The sequence below is a fragment of the Equus przewalskii genome, chromosome 4 (genome assembly GCF_037783145.1).
Source record: "Equus przewalskii isolate Varuska chromosome 4, EquPr2, whole genome shotgun sequence".
NCBI lineage: Eukaryota > Metazoa > Chordata > Mammalia > Perissodactyla > Equidae > Equus > Equus przewalskii.
Window position 1 is genome coordinate 7096508 of NC_091834.1, and position 22973 is coordinate 7119480.

The 22973-nt window shown below is 39.5% G+C and overlaps 1 protein-coding gene across 1 annotated transcript in view; it reads left to right on the top strand.

The window, feature by feature from the left end:
* PRKAR2B (protein kinase cAMP-dependent type II regulatory subunit beta) overlaps positions 1–22973 on the top strand; it is a 109010-nt gene that overhangs the window by 61440 nt on the left and 24597 nt on the right. The window contains exons 3-4 of the mRNA XM_070617169.1: positions 10476–10528; positions 21348–21431. Of these exons, the coding sequence (XP_070473270.1) occupies positions 10476–10528; positions 21348–21431 (137 nt within the window). The remainder of the gene's footprint in view (positions 1–10475; positions 10529–21347; positions 21432–22973) is intronic.

Below are 22973 nucleotides of genomic sequence, written 5' to 3' on the forward strand. Positions count from 1 at the left end.
CCTTCCATCCCTTCATTCATTTAGAGCCTTCCATCCATTCATTCATTTAGAGCCTTCCATCCATTCATTTGTTTAGAGCCTTCCATCCATTCATTGATTTAGAGCCTTTCGTCCATTCATTTTTTAGAACCTTCCTTCCGTTCGTTTAGAGCCTTCCATTTATTCATTCATTTAGAGCCTTCTATCCATCCACTCATTGTACAGATATTTAGTGAGCTCCTAATCTCTGTGCCAGGCTCCTTGGTGAACAAGACAAAAGGTCCTCATTTTCACTCATCCTCTCTGTCCTCATTTCTTGGACAAACAGTGTAGGACATTTTAACAAAAAAGAACAGCTTTTTGTTCATTCCTTCATTCTACTCATGTTTGTTTGAGAGTCTATAATAGTCTGTAGACTATTGGGAGATATTTTAAAGAGACTTCTTCTCTGCCCTTGAGGACCTTGCCGGCTTGTTTGTTCATCAGTCATTCATTCATTCAAAAAAATGTGCCTTGAGCCAGGCAGTGTGCCAGGTCAGTGCTAGGAAAATATAGAAATGAACAAGAGCGCACAGTCAGTCCCTGAAGGGCTGCAAGTCCCAGCCTGGAGGGGCGAGCACATAGTAACATCTTTGGTAAAGTGTGGTGAGTGATCCTAATGAGCTCTGTCCCCAGGATTGGGACAGTGCAAAGGGAGCGCTCCAATGTGGTTTCCTAAATTGGCTCTATGTAGGTGCGAGGTCAACATGTGACTCTTGGTCTGACATTTTAGTTGGGGCTGGAGAGAAAGGATGGCTTGGAAAGGGGGATGTGGAGGGCGTTTCAATCGAGGAGAGAGCATAAGGGAAGAGAGGGAGGTGTAAGGCGCCGTGGCAGTGCACAAAACTGCAGATGCTGCATTTTGATTTAGGTATAGGAGGGGGTAGTAGGTGAATTTTAATAGAGTGAAACAATTGCATGTAAATGCCAAGAGGTAAACCTTGTGATACTGGCACAATCAATGTTTTAATGAAATGGATAGCCCAGAAACAAACGAACAAACGTGATAAAGTAGGTATCGCAAATCAGAAGGGTGTTAACTAATAAATACTGGGATAATTGATGAGATATTTAGAAATATAATCGTTTACTCCTCCGGATGAGTTTTAGTCCAAGTTTAGGGTCTTGAAATTTAGAAATTAGAAGATTAAGATTTCCCTCTGTGAATTAAAATTTAAGATCAACGTTAATGGGTCAGAGGATATATCTAACAAGTTACCTTAAAGAACCAAATATCTTACTTACTGTGTCACCTCCTTGAATGGACTGATCCCAGAGCATGGCTGGCTTCCTGGGCCCACACTCATAAGGACCTCGAGTTTGGTTTACTCTTCTGCTGTTGTCCTCTTGAAATACTTAATTTTTTAATCTGGGGTCTGTGTTTTCATTTTGCACTGAGCCCTGCAAGTGATGTAGCCGTCTTGCCTGTGAGGTTGGTCATCCGCAGAAACAGAAAGTTACAGAGCTGATCTTTAGAAGGTGGTGGACTCATGCCTCTTGGAGAGTTGCAGCCAACACAATTAAGTGTCAGGGCCACATTAGCAGGACCGTCTGTATTGTGTTTGTGAATGCCTGGGGCTGTCTCTCGATGCCCTTAAACATTCAGTTTATTTGACAGTCTCTCTTCCTCCCACTTCCTTCTCACCAAGCAACCTTTTAATTGTGCGTTGGCTTCTTCTGTGGTCTTCCTGCAGGGAGAGAGCTGGCTGGTCATGCTGACTCCAGACTTCATTCAGGAAGTTGGTTACTCACTTGGCATTCTGCTGCCATCTGGGAGGAACATCAGCGAGGCTCTTTAATGGAAGCCTGCCCCTGAGAGACAGGTCCCCTTCTGTTAGATTTCTGAGACAGAAGGCTGAAGGCCAGGCGTTGTGCTGGTGAGTTCACCAAAGCAGTCGAGTGCAGAACAGTGTTAAGAAGGAGGGCTTTGGAGTCAGCCAGACCATCCTGTGTAGCCTTGGCCAAGATCCATAAGCTCTCTATGCCCTCGCCTCTCGTCTCTCAAGTGGTGGTACGTCACCTCTCTAGGGTTGTTGTGAGACTGAATGAGAACATATGCACGAGGTCAGGGATTCTCAGCCTCGGCACTGTTGACCTGTGGGGCCCGGTAGTTCTTTGTTGTGGGGACGGAGAGCTGTCCTGTGTGCTGCAGGAGGGTTAGCAGTATCTCTGGCCTCCCCCAGTAGCTGGTAGCTTCCTCCTAAGCCCCCACAGTTGTGACAATCAAAATGTCTCCAGACATGGCCAGATGTGCTCTGTGGGGCAGAATTGGCCCTAGGTAAGAATCACTGGTCTAGGTCTGTGGAGCAATGTCTAGGGAAAGGAAAGCTAATGTCAGGTTTTATAATAATAATGGTAATGCTGGTACCAGTGGTGCTAATATTGATGCCATCCTCAGGCCCCTGGAAAGACATCTGTCAGCCTGTCCTCTGTTCTTTAACTTTCTACATCTGTGTCAGAATAAAGTCCATATTGATGTGGATTAAGGCTGCCCCAGGTAGAGAAGCCCAAGGTGACCTGGCCTACATGCCAAACTATATGACCTGGTGGATTTTTATGGTATGAATTAGGGCTGCCCCAGGGAGAGAAGCCCAGGGCATCCTCACCTACATGCCGATCTATATGGCCAGATTCGTATCTAAATTTATATGACCGCACAATAACCAGACCCCATCTGCACTGAAATCATTTAATGACTTTTTACATCATCTTTTCTTTTTCCAGTAAAAGTAAGTCACGTACCCCTGCCTTATAAATTTAGCCCTAACCCTCAACTCAGGGCAGCAGCAGGAGCTCTGACTGCCCGTGGGTCCTGTCCCCATGCTGTTCTGTACTATTCTCTAAATAAAAGAGCACCACTGCCAGACCTTGAGAGTCCAAGAAATCTTTCTTTCAACTCTTCGGCTCGCTGTCCCCGCATCACATATGGGTTAAAGGGTAAATGTAAAAAGATCTACCTTTAAAAAACTAAAAGAAAGAGAAGTAACAGATCTTTAGATTTGGAAATAAAGGAGGGGTTTCCAACCTTGAAAGCAGTGGTACTTTTCTTACGTTTAATGTTGGGATCAAGTCATATTGGGGATCTCACTACATATCATGATTGGGATGATTTCACTACATTAAAAATAAACGAACATGCATAATCTGTAAAAACTTTGTAATTACACTTAAAAAGCAAACTGGATAAAACAATTGGGAAAAATAGGACAAAGTAGTGTTAAGAAACTGATGTAAGTCAAGAGGAAAACCAAATATATATGTAAATTCCCCTACATAAGGATGAAGGAGGAAATGTAGTGAGCTTATAAACATTTGAAAATTGTTCAAATTCAATAGCAATTAGGAAGTTTTTAATCTTTTTTGTCTAAGTTGGCAAAGATTTTAGGCAATAGCATCTCATTCCATTGTACAGTTTCAAGGAGTCATTTTCCGTGTTCTTTTTAGGACAGTGGGTTGGGTACAGCCGCCCTGCAGAGAAACTTGTTGACAAGTATACCTTAAAAATTGTTATACCATGTAGCCCCAAAATAACATTTGGAAATAATTCCTACAGCATAATTTGAAACGTAGACAAATATTTATGCATGAAGATGTTTCTTGCAAGGTTATTTTAATAGAATCCAGCTAAATGTCTAGCATTAGAAGAGTGGTTAATTATAGCTTATGATAAATAATAAGCAGCCCTTAAAACAATATTTACAAAATGTTTCTAATGGCATGCAAAATTCTTACTGTGTTAAATGAAAAAAGCACGTTTTAAAATTGCATATGCAATATAAAATATAAGGTCAACACTGAATAAACACTGGAAAGGAATATGCAAAATATTAATAGTATTTGCTCCTGAAAGATTGAATTATGGATAATTTGTAAGTTACTCATAACTGTATGATTAAATTGATCATTTCATGGCAGATCTAGACTTTTTTGTGGTGTCTATCCGTTTTTTAATTGATGTCATAATAGATTATATCATTGTGAAATTTCAGTTATACATTATTATTTGTCAGTCACCATGTATAGGTGCCCCTTTACCCCTTATGCCCACTCCTCTATCCCTTTCCCCTCTGGTAACCACTAATCAGTTCTCTTTGTCCATGTGTTAGTTTATCTTCCACATATGAGTGAAATCATACAGTGCTTGTTCTCTGTCTGGCTGATTTCATTTAACATAATACCCTCAAGGTCCATCCATGTTGTCGCAAATGGGACAATTTGGTCGATTTTATGGCCAAGTAGTATTCCATTGTATATATATACTATATCTTCCTTATCCATTCATTAGTTGATGGGCACTTGGGTTGCTTCCACTTGTGAATAATGCTGCAGTGAACATAGAGGTGCATAAGTCTCTTTGAATAGTTGGTTTTAAGTTCTTTGGACAAATACTCAGTAGTGGGATACCTGGGTCTTATGGTATTTCTACTTTTAATTTTTTGAGAAATCTTGATACTATTTTCCATAGTGGCTGTACCAGTTTGCATTCCAACCAGCAGTGTATGAGAGTTCCCTTTTCTCCACATCTTCTCCAACATTTGTTGTTTTTTGTCTTGATAATTAATAGCCATTCTGACAAGCGTGAGGTTGTATCTCATTGTAGTTTTGATTTTCATTCCCCTGATGATTAGTGATGTTGAACATGTTTTCATGTGCCTATTGCCCATCTGTATATCATTTTTGGAAAAATGTCTGTTCATATCCTCTGCTCATTTTTTGATTGGGTTGTTTGTTTTTATGTTGTTGAGTTGTATGAGTTCTTTGTATATTTTGAAGATTAACCCCTTGTCAGATATATGATTTGCAAATATTTTCTCCCAGTTGGTGGGTTGTCTTTTTGTTTTGTTCATGGTTTCCTTTGCCTTGCAGAAGCTCGTTAGTCTGATGACATCTCATTTGTCTATTTTGTATTTTGTTTCCCTTGCCCAAGTAGGCATGGTATTCGAAAAGATCCTTCTAAGACCAACGTCAAAGAGTGTGCTGCCTGTTTTCTTCTAGGAGTTTTATGGTTTCAGGTCTTATGTTCAAGTCTTTGATCCATTTTGGGTTAATTTTTGTGAATGGCGAAAGATAATGATCTACTTTCATTCTTTTGCATGTGGCTGTCCATTTTATCCAACACGATTTATTGAAGAGACATTCCTTTCTCCATTGTATGTTCTTAGCTTCTTTGTCAAAAATTAGCTGTCCATATATGTGCAGTTTTATTTCTAGGCTTTCAGTTCTGTTCCATTGATCTGTGTGTCTCTTTTTGTACCAGTACTGTGCTGTTTTGATTACTATAGTGTTGTAGTATATTTTGAAGTCAGGGATTGTGATGCCTCCAGCTTTGTTCTTTTTCTCAGGATTGCTTTAGCTATTCAGGGTCTTTTGTTGCCCCATATGAGTTTTCGGATTCTTTGTTCTATTTCTGTGAAGAATGTCCTTGGGATTCTGATTGGGATTGCATTGAATCTGTAGATTGCTTTAGGTAGTATGGACATTTTAACTATATTTTATTCTTCAAATCCATGTACATGGAATATCTTTCCATTTCTTTATGTCGTCCTCAGTTTCTTTCAATAATCTCTTATAGTTTTCATTGTATAAGTTTTATACCTCCTTGGTTCAATTTATTCCTAGATATTTTATTAATTTTGTTGCAATTGTAAATGGGATTGTATTCTTGAGTTCTCTTTCTGTTAGTTTGTTACTAGAATAAAGAAAAGCAACGGATTTTTGTAAGTTGATTTTGTACCCTGCAACTTTGCTGTAGCTGTTGATTATATCTAATAGTTTTCCTATGGATTCTTTGGAGTTTTCTATATGTAAAATCGTGTCGTGTGCAAACAGTGAGTGTTTCACTTCTTCCTTGCCATTTTGGATATCTTTTATTTCTTTTTCTTGCCTAATTTCTCTGGCCAAAACCTCTAATACTATGTTGATTAAGTGTGGCAAGAGTCGGCACCCTTGTCTTCTTGATCCTGTTTTCAGAGGGATGGCTTTCAGTTTTTCCCTATTGAGTGTGTTGTTGGCTGGGTTTGTGTATATGGCCTTTATTATGTTGAGATACTTTTCTTCTATACCTGTTGTATTGAGAATTTTTATCATAAATGTATGTTGGATTTTGTCACATGCTTTCTGTGTGTCTCTTGAGATAATCATGTGGTTTTTATTCCTCATTTTGTTAATGTGGTGTATCACATTGATTGATTTGTGGATGTTGAACCACTCCTGCATCTCTGGTATAAATATCCTTTGATCATGGTGTATGGTCCTTTTAATGCATTGCTGTATTCAGTTTGCCAAAATTTTGTTGAGGATTTTTTCATCTATGTTGATCTGCCATATTGGCCTGTGATTTTCCTTCTTTGTGTTGTCCTTGTCTGGCTTTGGGATCAGGGTGATGTTGGCCTCATAAAATGTGTTAGGAAGTGTTCCGTTTCCTTCAATTTTTCTGTAATAGTTTGAGAAGGATAGGTATTAAATCTTCTTTGAATGTTTGGTAGAATTCTCTGGAGCAGCCGTCTGGGCCTGGACTTTTATTTTTTGGGAGGTTTTTGATTACTGTTTCTATCTCTTTACTTGTGATTTGTCTGTTCAGATTCTCCATTTCTTCTTGATTCAGTTTTTGGAGTTTGTGTGAATCTAAGAATCTGTCCACTACTAGATTGTCCAATTTGTTGACATATAGTTTTTCACAGTATTCTCTTATAATCCTTTGTATTTTTGTGGTATCTATTGTAATTTCTCCTCTTTCATTCTAGTTTTATTTATTTGAGCCTTCTCTCTTTTTTTCCTAGTCAGTCTGGCTAGCGGTTTGTCAATTTTATTTATCTTTTCAAAGAACCAGCTCTTAGTTTCATTGATCCTTTTTGTTTTTTTGGTTTCAGTTTCATTTCTTTCTGCTCTAATTTTTATTATTTCCCTCCTTCTGCTGACTTTGGGCTTTGTTTGTTCTTTTTCTAGTTCTTTTAGGTGGAGTTTAAGATTGCTTATTTGATATTTTTCAGTTCTGTTCCATTATTAAGTTGGGCCTGTCTTGCTATGAATTTCCCTCTTAGGACTGCTTTTGCTGCATCCCAAATGAGTTGGTATGGTGCATTTTCATCTTCATTTGCCTCCCAATATTTTTTTATTTCTCCTTTAACTTCTTCAGTGATTCATTGGTTGTTCAGTAGCATGCTGTTTAGTTTCCACGTATTTGTCACTTTCCCAGCTTTTTTCTTGTAGTTGATTTCTAGTTTCATAGCATTATGGTTGGAAAAGATGCTTGATAGGATTTCAATCTTCTTAAATTTATTGAGGCTTGCCTTGTTTCCCAACATATGATCTATCTTTGAGAATGTTCCGTGTGCACTTGAGAAGAATGTGTATTCTGCTGTTTTTGGATAGAATGTTCTATATATATCTATTAAGTCCATCTGGTATAGTTTTTCATTTAATTCCACTATTTCCTTGTTGACTTTCTGTCTGGATGATCTATCCATTGATGTAAGTGGAGTGTTAAGGTCCCCTGCTATTATTGTGTTGTTGTTAATATCTCCTTTTAGGTCTGATAATAGTTGCTTTATGTACTTTGATGCTCCTGTGTTAGGTGCATATATATTTATGTGTTGTGTCTTCTTGGTGGAGTGTCCCTATTATCATTATATGCTGCCCCTCTTTCTCTCTAGTTGGCTTTTTTATCTTGAAGTCTACTTTGTCTGATATATGTATGGTAACACCTGCTTTCTCTTGTTTGCCATTAGCTTGGAGTATTGTCTACTATCCCTTTTCTCTGAAGCTATGTTTGTCCTTAGAGCTGAGATGTGTTTCCTGGAGGCAGCATGTTGTTAGGTCTTGTTTTTTAATCCATCCAGCCACTCTGTGTCTTTTGGTTGGCGAATTCAATCCATTTACATTTAGAGTGATCATTGATATATGAGGGCTTAATGTTGCCATTTTAGCACTTGTTTTCCCATTGTTCTGTATTACCCTGTTTCTTGTCCCATGTATTTCGGACTGCCAATTCAATTTGGTGGCTCTCTGTGATGGTTTTCTCAGTTTTCTCTTTATTTATCATTTGTGTCTCTCTTCTGATTTTTTGTTTAGTGGTTACTGTGAGGTTTGTATAAAAGATCTTGTAGATGAGATAGTCCATTTTCTGATAGCCTCTTATTTCCTTAGTCTAAGCCATTTCCATCCCATTCCTCTTCCCCTTCTAAGTTATTGTTGTGACAACTTATTCCATTTTGTGTTGTAAGTTTGTGGTTAAAATGAAGTAATTTTAGTTATTCTTGATGTTTTCTTTCCCTTTGTCTTTAATGTTATAATTGTTTGCAAACCTGTTCTCATCGAAAGCTGCAGTTTTCTGATTTTGTCTTTTTATCTCCTTGTCAAGGCTCTGTAGACTGTGTCTTTTTCTTTTCAGGTATAAGGGCCTTCCTGAACATTTCTTGTAGGGGAGGGTCTTCTGGCAATATACTCCCTCAGCTTTTGTTTATCTGGAAAAATTTTTATTTCTCCATCATAGCTGAAGGATGTTTTCACTGGATAGAGTCTTCTTGGCTGCAAGCTTTTGTCTTTCAGGATTTTGCATATATCATTCCAATCTCTCCTAACCTGCAAGGTTTCTTCTGAGAAATCCGTTAAAAGCCTGATAGGGGTTCCTTGGTAGGTTATTTTCTTCTGCCTTGCTGCCCTTACTGTTTTTTTCTTTGTCACTGACTTTCATCAGCTTTACTAAAATATACCTCGGAAGAAGGTCTTTTTACATGGATGTACTTTGGAATTCTTTTTTTTTTATTTTTTAAAGATTTTATTTTTCCTTCCAAAGCCCCCCAGTACATAGTTGTGTATTTTTAGTTGTGGGTCCTTCTAGTTGTGGCATGTGGGACGCTGCCTCAGTGTGGCCTGATGAGCAGTGCCATGTCCGCACCCAGGATTCAAACCAGTGAAATCCTGGGCCACAGCAGCGGAGCGTGCGAACTTAACCTCTGGGCCACGGGGCCAGCCCCTACTCTGGAGTTCTATTAGCTTCTTTTACTTGTAATTCGAACTCCTTCCCCAGGTTTGGGAAATTCTCAGCTATTATTTCTTTGAACAAGCTCTCTGCTCCTTTCTCCATCTCTCCTCCCTATGCAATACTTATATTCTTTATGTTGCATTTCCTGAGTTAGATGTTTCTCAGAGAATTTCTTCATTTCTCTTTAGTCTTAGTTCTCTCTCCTCCATCTGAAGCATTTCTATATTTCTGTCCTCTAAATTGGTAATTCTGTCATCCATAATATCAGCTCTGTTAGTTAAGGACTTCAGATTTTTCTTTATCTCATTCTTTGTGTTTTTCATCTCCAACATTTCTGATTGGTTTTACTTTATAGTTTCAATCTCTAGGTAAAGAGTTCCCTCTGTTCATTAATTTTATTCCTGCTTTCGTTGAACTGTCTTTCTGAGTTTTCTTGTAACTCGTTGAGTTTTTTTATGATAGCTGTTTTGAATTCTCTGTCATTCAGATTGTAAATTTCTGTGCCTTTAGGATTGATTTCTGGGTATTTTTCTTCTTCCTTCTGGTGTGGAGTATTAATATACCTCTTCATACTGTTTGATGGGGTGGATTTGTGCCTTCATACAGGGGTAGTATCTGATCACAGATTCCACCTACCACCCCTGGGTGGGGGGTAGAAGCTGTGTATTCTGAGTCCAATGCTATCTCTGGCAGGTGTGCCTGTCCGAGCCTAGGCCACTCCTTGGCCACAGCGGCACTATGGGCTCTCCCATTGGATGGGAAAGTGATCACGTGGGGTCTCAGGGCTGCCATCACTTGTTCCTGCAGTTGCACCAAGATGCGCTCCCACCCTTGGGGCTGCAGCAGTGCTATGAGTGCTCCCACCAGGAGAGTAGTCCCACGTGTGCACTGGGCTGCTTGGGAGCAGGAGAGTGCTCACCTATCTCCACCACCTCCCCAGGGGTGATCCATCCACCTTCAGCTGTATTGCGGCACATGTCTCTCAGGCTTCCTGTTGTGCTGTGTGGGTGTCCTCCATTGACTCATGAATGGTAGTTGTAGTTGTAGTTTGAAGGGGGAGAGAGAAAGGGATCAGCTCATTCCACCATGTTGCTGATGTCACTCTGGGTGTCTTTTCTTTTCGGTAACTTTTAGATTTTATGCATTTCGCTAGCTTGGAAATGAGGGTGAAAGAATTCAAGCTCTGTTTCTCTGAATAAGAGAAAGCAAAAAGCAGTTGTCAGCGTCTTGAAATGCAGCTTTATATAGTAATAAATTTCTCATAAGTTGCAGTAGGAGACCAGTTTTTTGGAGGTAGACTGCTTGCTCTGGGTGAGGTGAATTAATGTTTTCTTTTTTACACCATGTTAATCTTTTTGTTGATAATTTTTAAGGGTATTTATTGTAGCATGTTTCTTGATGAAAAAATCTTTAAAATGTTTTTTAAAACATTTTATATATATTTTTATTTTTTTTATTTTTTTTATTTTCATAGTGTGTGCAGAAGCTTATAATCCTGATGAGGAAGAAGATGATGCGGAGTCCAGGGTATGTAATTAACTGAATAAATTCATTTAAAATTGATACTCCTATATTGTATAAGGAAAATAATAATAGAAAAGATGTTAACAGGCATCTAAGTTAACAGGAGGCATAATGGAATTATTCTGACTATTTCTTTCCCTGGTCTTATCTCTGATAACCTACTTCTACTTCAAGTCCCATAGAATTGCTTTTATCCAAAGGTTCTCTCTCTTTGGATAAAAGGAAAGCTGAACATTAAAAGTTCAGTGTGGTTGTGGTTTTATTTCTCTTGCAAAACACAGCCTAGTGATGAAAAATGTGTTTAACTATCTTCCTCATAGTGGTAATGTTGTTTTTCTTAGTTTTCCTAATAAGGAAAAATACTTGGAAAAAAGCCTTTTGCTCCTATGAATTTTTAACAATAGAGGCTTACTGTGAAACAAAAAAAAGTGACAGTAAAATTACAGGTAGAGTGTCAGTAGGGCAGTTATTATTATTTTTTTAATCTATGAGTCTGGTAGTTTTTGCTGAGGAACTGATTTCTTGGGAGTCCTAATATTTTTGTAAGAATTTGTCCATTTTGGTTCGAAGCAGTTGTTAAGCTGTGCGCTTTAGCTCTGTTCTATTATTTATTTAGTAAAAAGTAAACTAAATAAGGGATTACTGTGCCTGGAAACGGAAAGTTATAATTTACCCTTTTCTTTTGAGTACATACTTTGCAAAAGTTCCCCTTTTCTATTTGCCTTAAAAAATATAAACAAAATTCTATTTCTGTAGCTCTGAAAAATAGTTCAATAAGATTGAGTTTTAATATGGAAAAGCAGATACTGTGTCCCTAAGTCCTTACATCATTGAGCTCCTTGAAACATATGTCAAATCCAGTGGCAGAAAGATCAGGAATCCTACATGGTACAGGAGATCTTGAAGGAAATCCCATTTTGCTCTGTCCCCATGGGGATTCTCAGCACCAGGGTTGTTGAGCTCATTTCTCACTACCACAACGTAAATTATTTTGATAAAGTCCACAAACCCCAGCCTGAAAACTAGTTGCCTTAGGATTAAGATATCTTTGCTCAGGTGTAACGTGCTGTTACCACTTGGCGTAGTCTGAAAACTGGACCTCCCCCATTGCATGCTTGACTTAAGTATCTAGCAGAAACAATAATGGGTGACTGAAGATTACTTGCCTTCTTTAGACTTGTTTATAAATATATGTGATAAAACTCAGTAGTTAAGTTTGATGACTGGTTTAAACTAGTAAAAATCTGAATTAAATAACATTTGAAAATACAGTTTGAAAACAATATATAGGATCTCATAGACTCGAAAACCGTTAGCTACCATTTGGTCCAGGAGATAGGTAAAGTCATTTGGCTAGATCACGCCAATTAATTTCTAACAGTTTTGCTGGGGAGGCTAGAACTAGTTAAGACTTCATTTGGCTGCATAGAAGAACCTAATCACATTGAGATAAAAATGAAAAAGAAAATATTGGGGAAAATTATTGGAAATCTTATAGAATTCCAGAAAGAGTTAAAACAACCCAAGCTGTAGGTAAGAACCAGCCCACCTCTGGGGTGCTTCCATAGCAAGGGTGCAGGACTTAGACCATTGTCACTGAAAGGGCTATCTTTCAAATTGGTAGATAACAGTTACTCTTAGTGTTCTTCTCTTAGTTCAAAATCCCAGAATTCACACTTCGCCAAGAATAGCAAAAGCAGGAGAGAGAGAGGAGGAAAAAGCTGGGCTTTGGTGTGAGGGGTTCATGCGAAGTTAATGGGTCGGGGAGCAAGACTTAAACTGATGGCAAAAGGAAAGCCAGCTTCAAGATGATGTTAAAAATGATTAAAGATGACAATTTAGGTGATACAAACTAACTTGAACATTTCATGAGTCGGGCAGTCTCTGTTCCCAGGAGTGCAGAGAACTGTGAACTGGCATGGAAGGCAGGAAGCTTTCATAGGATAAAGAAAAGGAATGAAGATTGCTGGGAAGACAGCAGCATAGGAGGACTCTGAACTCACCTCCTCCCACGGACACAACAAATTTACAACTACCTGTGGAACAGTTACCTCTGAGAGATCACTAGAAACTGGATGAAAAGAACCCCCACAATATGGGTCAACACTGACTGAGGCGGAAGAGGCAGAAATACCTTTCCTGAAGAAAAAACCACATTCTAGCTGTGGCACTTCATGGCCGGGAGCAATGCTAAGGTGTGAAGCCTTTCCTGGAGGAGTGGGGCATCTGAGCGGGACAGCTCTGTCACAGTAAGCAGCTGTTGAACTCAGCACACCCAAGACAAGTGTTACGATATGTGGCTTTGCTGGCTATTAAAACCAATAGGCAATACCCCTAGAAAAGCTATTGAACATAAGAGAAAAAAAAGCCTGCTCTTAAAGGGCCCATGGGCAAATTCACCTGCTCTAGAAATCAACACAAAATCACCAGAAAGAAAGGTGCACAGTCCTTTGGTAAATGAGACTCTCTTGATAAGCTCTGAGTGCATCTCAGAGAGGCAGGAAGCGGCTGAGACCACCACCCCCAGGGACTGAGACACTGACAGCGGCCATTATTGTGACCTAGTACAGACGTGCTGACACAGCTGCTGGCAGACACCATTTGGTTTCTTCCCCTGGCCTGTTAGCACAGTGGTTTGCCCCAGCCACTAGAACACCAATTTAATCCAGCTCAGCCAGGGCAGGCAGCCTGTCCTAGGGTCTGGCCCTGCCCACCAGCAAGCCCTCTGGGAACTTGTAGGCAGGGTGTGTGGGACCTTGGCAGTAGGGCAAGTGGGTCCTCCTTGGTGGGGTGTGTGCATGAGATGGGACTGCACTGTCAGGGTGTGCAGGCCTTGGGCACTGCAGCTTGTCAGCTGCAGCTGACTTGTGCTGTGGGCCTTCTCAAACAGCTGCATGAAGGATCTGCCCCACCTTCCAACACCTGAAACGATTGTGTGCTGCTATGCCTGTGGCCAGCCCCACCCAGCTGTGTTCCTGAGAGAGCTGACAACAGCCTCACAGGCCAGAGGCCTACCGCAGTTGTGAGGCCCTGAGCCTAGCAACCAGCCACATTAGGGGCCTGACTCACTGAACAGACAAACTGCCCAGGTGTGTGCTATTAGACCTTGCCACCAGCTGTGCTGGAGCTTCCCCTGCCCAACAAAGTGACTAAAGTGACTGCAGCAGCTGCAGGCAGCTGAGCCTTACAAATAGCCAGCCAGGGGGACAGCCTGGCCTCCGTGGGCACCTGCAGCAAGAGCAACCCTCCTGCCACAACAGAAGGGCCCATGTAGCCCACACAGGGGACACTCCTGGAACATTTGGAACTGGTGACGAGAGGGAAGCACATTGCTGGGTCTCATAAGCCATCTCTTACATGAGGCCACATCTCAAAGATAGGGAGACATAGCCGATCTACCTAATACCTAGATAGAAGCACAGAGAAATAGGCAAAAGGAGGAGACATAGGAATATGTTCCAAATAAGGGAACAGGACAATCCTCAGAAAAAGAACTAAACAAAACAAAGATAAACAAGCTACCTGATAAAGAGTATAAACTAATAGTCATAAGGATGCTCACTGATATTGGGAGAAGATTAGATGGACACAGTGGAACTTCAACAAAGAATTGGGAAATATAAAAAAGAACCATTCAGAACTGAATAATACAATAATGGAAATGAAAAATTCACTGGAGGGGATCAACAGCAAAATAGATGACACAGAACAGATCAGCAAGCTGGATGAAAGAGTAGAGGAATTACCCAAACTGAACAGAAAAAAGAATTAAAAAGAATAAGGACCGTCTAAGGGACCTCTGGGTTAACATCAAGTACACTAACATCCGCAGTATAGGTGTCCCAGAAGGAGAAGAGAGAGACAAAAGACCAGAGAATCTATTTGAAGAAATAACAGCTGAAAACTTTCCTAACCTATGGAAGGAAACAGATATCCAGGTACAGGAAGCACAGAGAACCACAAATAAGATGAACCCAAAGAGGCACACACCAAGACACATTATAACTAAAATGTCAAGAATTAAAGATTAAGAGAGAATCCTAAAGACTGCAAGAGAAAGGCAACAAGTTACATATAAAGGAAACCCCATAAGGCTATCAGCTGACTTTTCAGGAGAAACCTTGCAGGCTAGAAGGGAGTGGCATGATATATTTAAAGTGCTGAAAGGGAAAAACCTACAGCTAAGAATACTCTACCTGGCAAGGTTATCACTCAGAATGGAAGGAGAGATGAACAGTTTCCCAGACAAGCAAAAACTAAAGGAGTTTATCATCAACAAACTGACCTTACAAGAAGTATTAAAGGACTCATTGAAATGGAAAATAAAAGACCATAAATAGGAATAAGAAAACTATCAAAAAAATAAGAAATAAAATGACTGGTAAAGGCAAATATACAATAAAGGTAGCAGATCAACCACCTGTGAAGCTAATATGAAGATCAAAAGACAAAAGTACCAAAACTATCTATTTCCGTCATCAGAGGTTAAGGGATACAGACACACAAAAAGGAGGTTAAACATGATGTCAAAACATAAAATGTGGGGTCAGGGGAGTAAAAGAGCAGGCCTTTTAGTAAGAGGTCAAATTTAAGAGACCATCAACTTAATATGTGACTGCTATTTACACAGTATTTATATGAATGTCGTGGTAGTCACAAACCAGATAATAAATACACAAAAACTTAAGAAAAAGGAACCCAAACGTAATACTTTAGTAAAGCCATCAAATCACAGGGGAAGAGAGCAGGAGAAGAAAGGAACAGAGAACTACTAAAACACTTAGACAAAAATAACAAAATGGCAGTAAGTACATACTTATCAAAAGCTACTTTAAATGTCAGTGGACTAAATGCTCCAGTCAAAAGATATACGGCTGCTGAACGGATGAAAAAAACAAGACCCATATATATGCTGCCAAGAGGAGAGACACTTCAGACCTAAAGACACTCACAAAGTGAAAGTGAAGGGATGGAAAAGGATATTCCATGCAAATGACAAAGAAAAGAAAGCAGGATTGGTAATACTTATATCAGACAAGATAGACTTTAAAACAAAAACTGTAACAAGAGAAAAAGAAGGACACTACATAATGATAAAGGGAGCAATCCAACAAGAGGATATAACACTTGTAAATATCTATGCACCAAATATAGGAACACCTAAATATATAAAGCAGTTATTAAGAGACATAAAAGAGAAATAAAAAGTAACACAATAATAGTAGGGGACTTTATGACACCCCACTTACGTCAATGGATCAATAAGGAAACATTGGCCTTAAACAGCATAATAGACCAGATGGACTTAATAGATATATTCAGAACATTCCATCCAAAAACCACAGAACACACATTCATTTCGAATGCACACGGAACATTCTCCAGGATAGATCACATATTAGGCCACAAAACAAGTCTCAATAAATTTAAGAAGATTGAAATAATACCAAGCATCTTTTCTGACTATTGGGTCAATGAAGAAATCGAAGGAGAAATAAAAAAATACCTGGAGACAAATGGAAATGAAAATATGACATGCCAAAATTTATGGGATACAGCAAAAGCTGTATTAAGAGGGAAGTTTATAGCAATTCAGGCCTACCTCAAGAAACAAGAGAAATCTGAAATAGTCTAACAGTACACCTAAAGGAACTAGAAAAAGAAGAACAAACAAAGCCCAAAATCAGTAGAAGGACGAAATAAAAAATCAGAGTGGAAATTAATGAAATAGAAACTAAAAAAAGAAAAAGAAAAAAAATCAATGAAACTAAGAGCTGGTTCTTTGAAAAGATAAACAAAATTGACAAACTTTTAGCTAGACTCACCAAGAAAAAGACAAGACTCAAATAAATTAAGTCATAAACAAAAGAGGAGAAATTGCAACGGACACCTCAGAAATACAAAGGATTATAAGAGAGTACTACAAAAGTTATACACCAAGAAATTGGATAAGCTAGAAGAAATGGATAAATTCTTACAATCATACAACCTTCTAAAACTGGATCCAAAAGAAACAGAGAATGTGAATAGACCAATCGCCAGTAAGGAGATCAAAACACTAACCAAAAACATCCCAAAAAACAAGAGTCCAGAACCAGATGGCTTCCCTGGTGAATTCTACCAAACAGTCAAAGAAGATTTAAAACTTATCCTTCTCAAATGATTTCAAAAATTTGAAGAGGAAGGGAAGCTTCCTGACTCATTCTGCGAGGCTAACATTATACCCTGATAGCAAAACCACACAAGGACAACACACACAAAAATTACAGGCCAGTATCACCAATGAACTTAGACACAGAAATCCTCAACAAAATACTAGCAAATCGAATACAACAGAACATTAGAAAGATCATACAGGGGCTGGCCCTGTGGCCTAGTGGTAAAGTTTGGTGCACTCCACTTCGATGGCACAGGTTCATTGGTTTGGATCCTGGGTGCGGACCTACACCACTCATCAGTCATGCCATGGGGGCAACCTACCTACAAAAAATAGAGGAAGATTGGCACAGATGTTAGCTCAGGGCTAATCCTCAAGTGAAAAAAGAGGAAGCTGGGCAATGGATGTTAGCTCAGGGCAAATCTTCCTCAGGGAAAAAAATAGATTATCCACCGTAATCAAGTGGGGTTTAATCCAAGGATGCAGGGATGGTTCAACATTTGCAGATAAATCAGCATGATACACCACATTAACAAAATGAAGAATAAAAGTCACATGATCATCTCAATAGATGTGGAGAAAGCATTTGACAAGATACAACCTCTGTTTATGATAAAGACTGAATAAAATGGGTATAGAAGGAACGTACCTCAACACAGTAAAGCCCACATGTGACAGACCCACAGCCAATATCATACTCAACAGAGTAAAACTGAAAGTTCTCCCTTTAAGATCAGGAACCAAACAAGCATGCCCACTTTTGCCACTCTTATTTAAAATAGCATTAGAAGTCCTAGCCAGAGCAATCAGGCAAGAAAAAGAAATAAAACGGATCCAAATTGCAAAGGAAGAAGTGAAACTGTCACTGTTTGCAGATGACAGGATTGTATATATAGAAAACTCTGAAGAATCCACCAAAAAAACTATTAGAAATAATAAATAAGTACAATAAAGTTTCAGGATACAAGATCAACATACAAAAACCAGTTGTGTTTCTATACACTAACAACAAAGTAGCAGAAAGAGAAATTAAGAATACAGTCCCATTTGCAATTGCAACAAGCAGAATAAAATATCTAGGAATAAATCTAACCAAAGAGGTGAAAGACCTGTACACTGAAAACTATAAAACATTGTTGAAAGAAATTGAAGGAGATACTAAGGAATGGAAAGATATTGCATGCTGTTGGATTGGGAGAATCAACGTAGTTAAAATGTCCATGCTTCCTAGAGCAATCTACAGATTCAATGCAATCCCTATTAAAGTTCTGATGACATTTTTCACAGAAATAGAACAAAGAATCCTAAAACTTATATGGAACAACAACAGACCCCAAATAGCCAGAGGAATCCTGAGAAAAAAGAACAAAGCAGGAGTTATCACACTCCCCAATTTCAAAATATACTACAAAGCTATAATAATCAAAACAGCATAGTACTGGCACATAAATAGACACACGGATCAGTGGAACAGAACTGAGAGCCCAGAAATAAACTCACACATCTATGGACAGCTAATTTTCAACATGAAATCATATAGCAAGAACATACAATGGAGAAAGGAAAGTCTCTTCAATAAATCGTGCTGGGAAAACTGGACAGTTACAGGCAAAAGAATGAAAGTAGACCGTTGTCTTATACCATACACAAAAATTAACTGAAAGTGGATTAAAGGCTTGAATGTAAGACCTGAAACCATAAAACTTCTGGAAGAAAACATAGGCAGTACACTGTTTGACATCAGTCCTAGCAGCTTCTTTTTGAATACCGTGTCTCACCAGGCAAGGGAAACAAAATGAAAAATAAACAAATGGGACTACATCCAACTAAAAAGCTTCTGCACAGCAAAGGAAACCATCAGCAAAACGAAAAGACAACCTCACAATTGGCAGAAAATATTTGCAAATCATATATCTGATAAGGGGTTAATATCCAAAATATATAAAAAACTCATACATCTCAACAATAGAAAAACTAACCACCCAATTAAAAAATGGGCAAAAGATCTGAACAGATATTTTTCCAAAGAAGATATACAGATGGCCAACAGGCACATGAAAAGGTGATTGACTTCACTAATTATCAGGGAAATGCAAATCAAAACTACAATGAGATAATAGCCTCACGCCTGTCAGAATGGCTACAATTAACAAGACAAGAAATAACGAGTGTTAGAGAAGAGGTGGAGAAAAGGGAACTCATAAACTGCTGGTGGGAATGTAAACTAGTGCAGCCACTATGGAAAACAGTATGGAGATTCCTCAAAAAATTAAGAATAGAACGACTGTACAATCCAGCTATTCCACTGCTGGCTGTTTATCCAAAGATCACAAAAACAAATGCATAAAGAAACATGAACTCCTGTGTTCATTGTAGCATTATTCACAATAGCCAAGACTTGGAAACAACCTAAGTGCCCATCAAGAGATGAATGGATAAAGAAGATGTGGTATATATACACAATGGAATATTACTTAGCTATAAAAAAAAAAGATGAAATCTTGCCATTTGCGGCAACATGGATGGACCTTGAGGGTATTATGCTAAGAGAAATAAGTCAGACAGAGAAAGTCAAGTACGGTATGATCTCACTCATAAGTAGAAGATAGAAACAACAACCCTAAACAAACACTTAGATACAGAAATTAGAATGGTGGTTACCAGAGGGGAAGGAGGGAGGGAGGAGGATGAAAGGGGTGTTTAGGCCCCTGTGTAGAGTGAGGGATGGTAATTAGTCTTTGGATGGTGAACATGATGTAGTCTACACAGAAATCAAAATATGATGATGTACACCTGAAATGTATATAATGTTATAAACCAGTGTTACCTCAATAAATAATTTTTTTGAAAGAATAAGGAACAAGGAAGAGAAATAGAAAATAACTAAGGAACAAGGGAATAAGTATAGAGCCCAGAGCTGGCTTGGCATTTGGGGACTGGCTGGCTGGATAGACTGCGTTTGTGGTCAGGAGGAGCATTTCTAGGGACACGAAAGTTAACCTAAGTTTCAGTTTGCTGACGTGGCACCCTGGGCTGGACCGGCTCCATCTTGGGCCGAGAAGGTCATTTCAACAATGGTGACATGGTATCCCCAACTTTTTCTCTCTGAGGCTAGAGCTTCTCAGTGGACAGACATTCATGATTGCTTCAGTGTGAAGTTCTAGATGGATTTTATTTACTGAGAAATATCTTCTGTTTTATTGTGTTAGCCTTCCTTATTTGAAGTAGTGAGAAGTAAATTTTGGTTGGCATGATTTAGTTAATACCCAAATTTTAGAAGTTTCTTGTATCGCGGTGAGTTAGTAGGTATCAGGCTCCATTTTTTCTCTGTCTATATGTCATCTTAGAATCTAGTTTGAGATGAGTATTGATTAGATAGTAAGCAGAAGTTTGCATATAGCTTACTTGTGTAGGAAAAAATGCAATGATTTCCTCTCTCACTGGCTATTAGTCTTTTGTGTAGTATGTAAATAATACATACAGGAATAGTACACAGGTACTATAAATTTCCTCTTTTCTTCTTGAGCCTATGATTTTCATCAATTTTTAGCCACCTGAGATGGGTTTGAAATGCTGATTTTAATTTCCCATTATGAGTTTCGGTATATTCATGGCCACAGAACTCACCACTGCCCGATTCCGGTTGCTCTGATGGAGGGGCCAACTGACTGAAGAGGTGAGGCACCTGCTTGTCACCTCCTGGTCACTCTTTGAGTGAACATTATAACAGGAAAGGGTGGCATATAGGTCTCCAGGAGACCGACCGATGCCTGCTGCTTTTAGGACTATGTCTGGCCTCTCGAACTCATTTTATATTACAAACTATCAGTGTTCACAAAAGAAGGGGCCTTTTGGTCCAGGTCAGTTGAGCCTTCTGCTGGTCAAAGGGGACTCTGGGGAGCTCGCAGGCCTCACTTAGAGGGCATTCTATCGGTCTTCACTCTCCTGGAATGAAAATTTAGTTGAGTATATAGTACCCTGGTTTTGTTTGAGCTCATTCTAAAATGAATGCACCAGACCATTGCATTCGTTTTCCTAAAGTGATACTGTCTTGGGTGGCAGTGCGTGGTCGCTTGCTCCCTTTGGAAAATCACCCCTGCGGGGGTCGTTACATACGTGGTACACAAAAATATATTTAACCTCTAGTGCCAGATGCGTGTAAGAATTTACCCGCTTCTAGAGACTTTATCAAGTTTCAGAGGAAACGGCTACATCCTGAAAGAGTATTATTAAACTCAGTGTTAGAGAGTATCCAGCAACATTAGGGAATATTAGAAGAATGTTCAATGGAATAGAGGCAGTCACTAGATTTCCAGTGCAGCTGCTGTGACCTGTTGTCCTTTTATGTGTTCCCACCAGCTGGGAGCTTGACAGTCTTCAGTGATCAGCCGTCACAGACCTTTGCAAAATGAGCTTGCTAATCTGGGGAGAAACACTCTTGAAAACATTGAGGTGCTGTATTGATGAGCGGGCATCACCTCCCTGAGATCAGTTCTATTTCTCTCCTCGACTTGCTGGGCTGGTAGTTAATCTAGGCACCTAAAGTGAAAACCTCAGCAATAACAGTTCTTCCTTCTAACATCCTGCTGGAAATTTTATCCCTTGTGAGTAAGGTGACTACATTAATTGTCTGTCTGTCTATTTTTTAATTTGTTGTCCTTTTAGATTATACATCCCAAAACCGATGATCAAAGAAATCGATTACAAGAGGCTTGCAAAGACATCCTGCTGTTTAAGAACCTGGATCCGGTAAGATAAATCTCAATAACAGAAATGGGTTTTTTCGGTGTCAGCGTGAGGAAGGTGCAGTCTTGGCTTTTCACCTCATTCCAAGCTAACGTCACTCGGGTGACGTGAAGGCCTCATTGTGGATGGCTGCACGTGCGGTAGGTTGTGTCCTAGGAGAGAAATACTGGTTTGGGAGGTCCGCTGCTGTTAGGCAAGGAGTCACCAGGCCTGCTGTTTGTCTGGGGGAGGCATCATCTCGTCCTTCAAGGCTGCTTCTGCAAACCTAGCCCTGAGAGATGGTGCGGGCCAGGAGAGCTCTGCATCTCGCGTTCTCCGTACATCCAGCAGGAAGATGCAGGGGTGCTCAGGGCCTGTGGTGTCACTGCCTGTCTCGGCAGCCAGTAATAGCAATTATATTTTAATGTATAACTTTTATATATATTTTTTAAAGTAACCTTTTACTTGGCTTTAAAGATGGGGAGACGTTTTTGTTCTTTGTAAGGATTTTGAAATTTCTCTTTGGTTTGGGGTGTATTTCTAGAATGCCCTCTTTCAGGTATGAGTGAGCATGCTGTCCAGATTTTGCCCTGCCTTCTAACCTAAATGTTCTGTTTCCTTCACTGCAAATTATGCTTATTCATTGCAATACAGTCAGTTGGAAAAGAACCCCGACTGCCACGTTCCACGTGTGAAAACCAAACCAACTTTTGTAACTTACCTCAACTTTTTTTTGGTCAAACTCAACCTCTTATAGTTTTCAGATTGATGCCTTAGGGAAGAAAGCGTAAACTAAGACCCACTCTTTTTAAGATGTCTTGCTAAAAAGGCCATTTTTATAAAGAGGAACGCAGTGCGTCCATGCTGCGTCTTCTACCCTGGGTCGTATTGCACCCTGACATATTACAAAAAGCTCCTTTGTTTCTAATACCGTTTATGTTTACATCATGTCCTCCAGGAACGTGGATTACATTTTATGAGTTTGGATAACTTGTTTGAGGACCACACATTATAAGTTTATCTCTCCATCTCTGAGGCCAGATTACAGTCTCCGACAGGCCCAAACTGACCATACCAAAGATCCATCACTCGCCTTATACGCCCGTTTTCTGGAGGGCGGGAACTTTGTCTTTGACATCATCATGTCACTCTTCAGTTAGCATTTGCCACTCTAGGCTCTCGAAAAGAAAACATGGGACAAAGACAAGAATGCTTTGAGTTCTTTTTTTTTCTTTAAGATTGGCACCTGAGCTAACATCTGTCGCCAGTCCTTTTTTTTTTTCCTTCTCCCTAAAGCCCCTCAGTACGTAGTTGTATTTGCTAGTTATAGGTACTTATAGTTGTAGCATGTGGGATGCCGCCTCAGCATGGCCTGATGAGCGGTGCCATGTCCACACTCAAGATCCAAACCAGCGAAACCCTGAGCCGCTGAAGCTGGAGTACGTAAACTTAACCATTTGGCCACGGGGCCGGCCCCTTGGTATTATCTAGGTGTACATTTTTAATAATAAATTACATTTTGGGATATGTTATTTACTTGTGAGCAAATGATGGTATTTAAGTGAT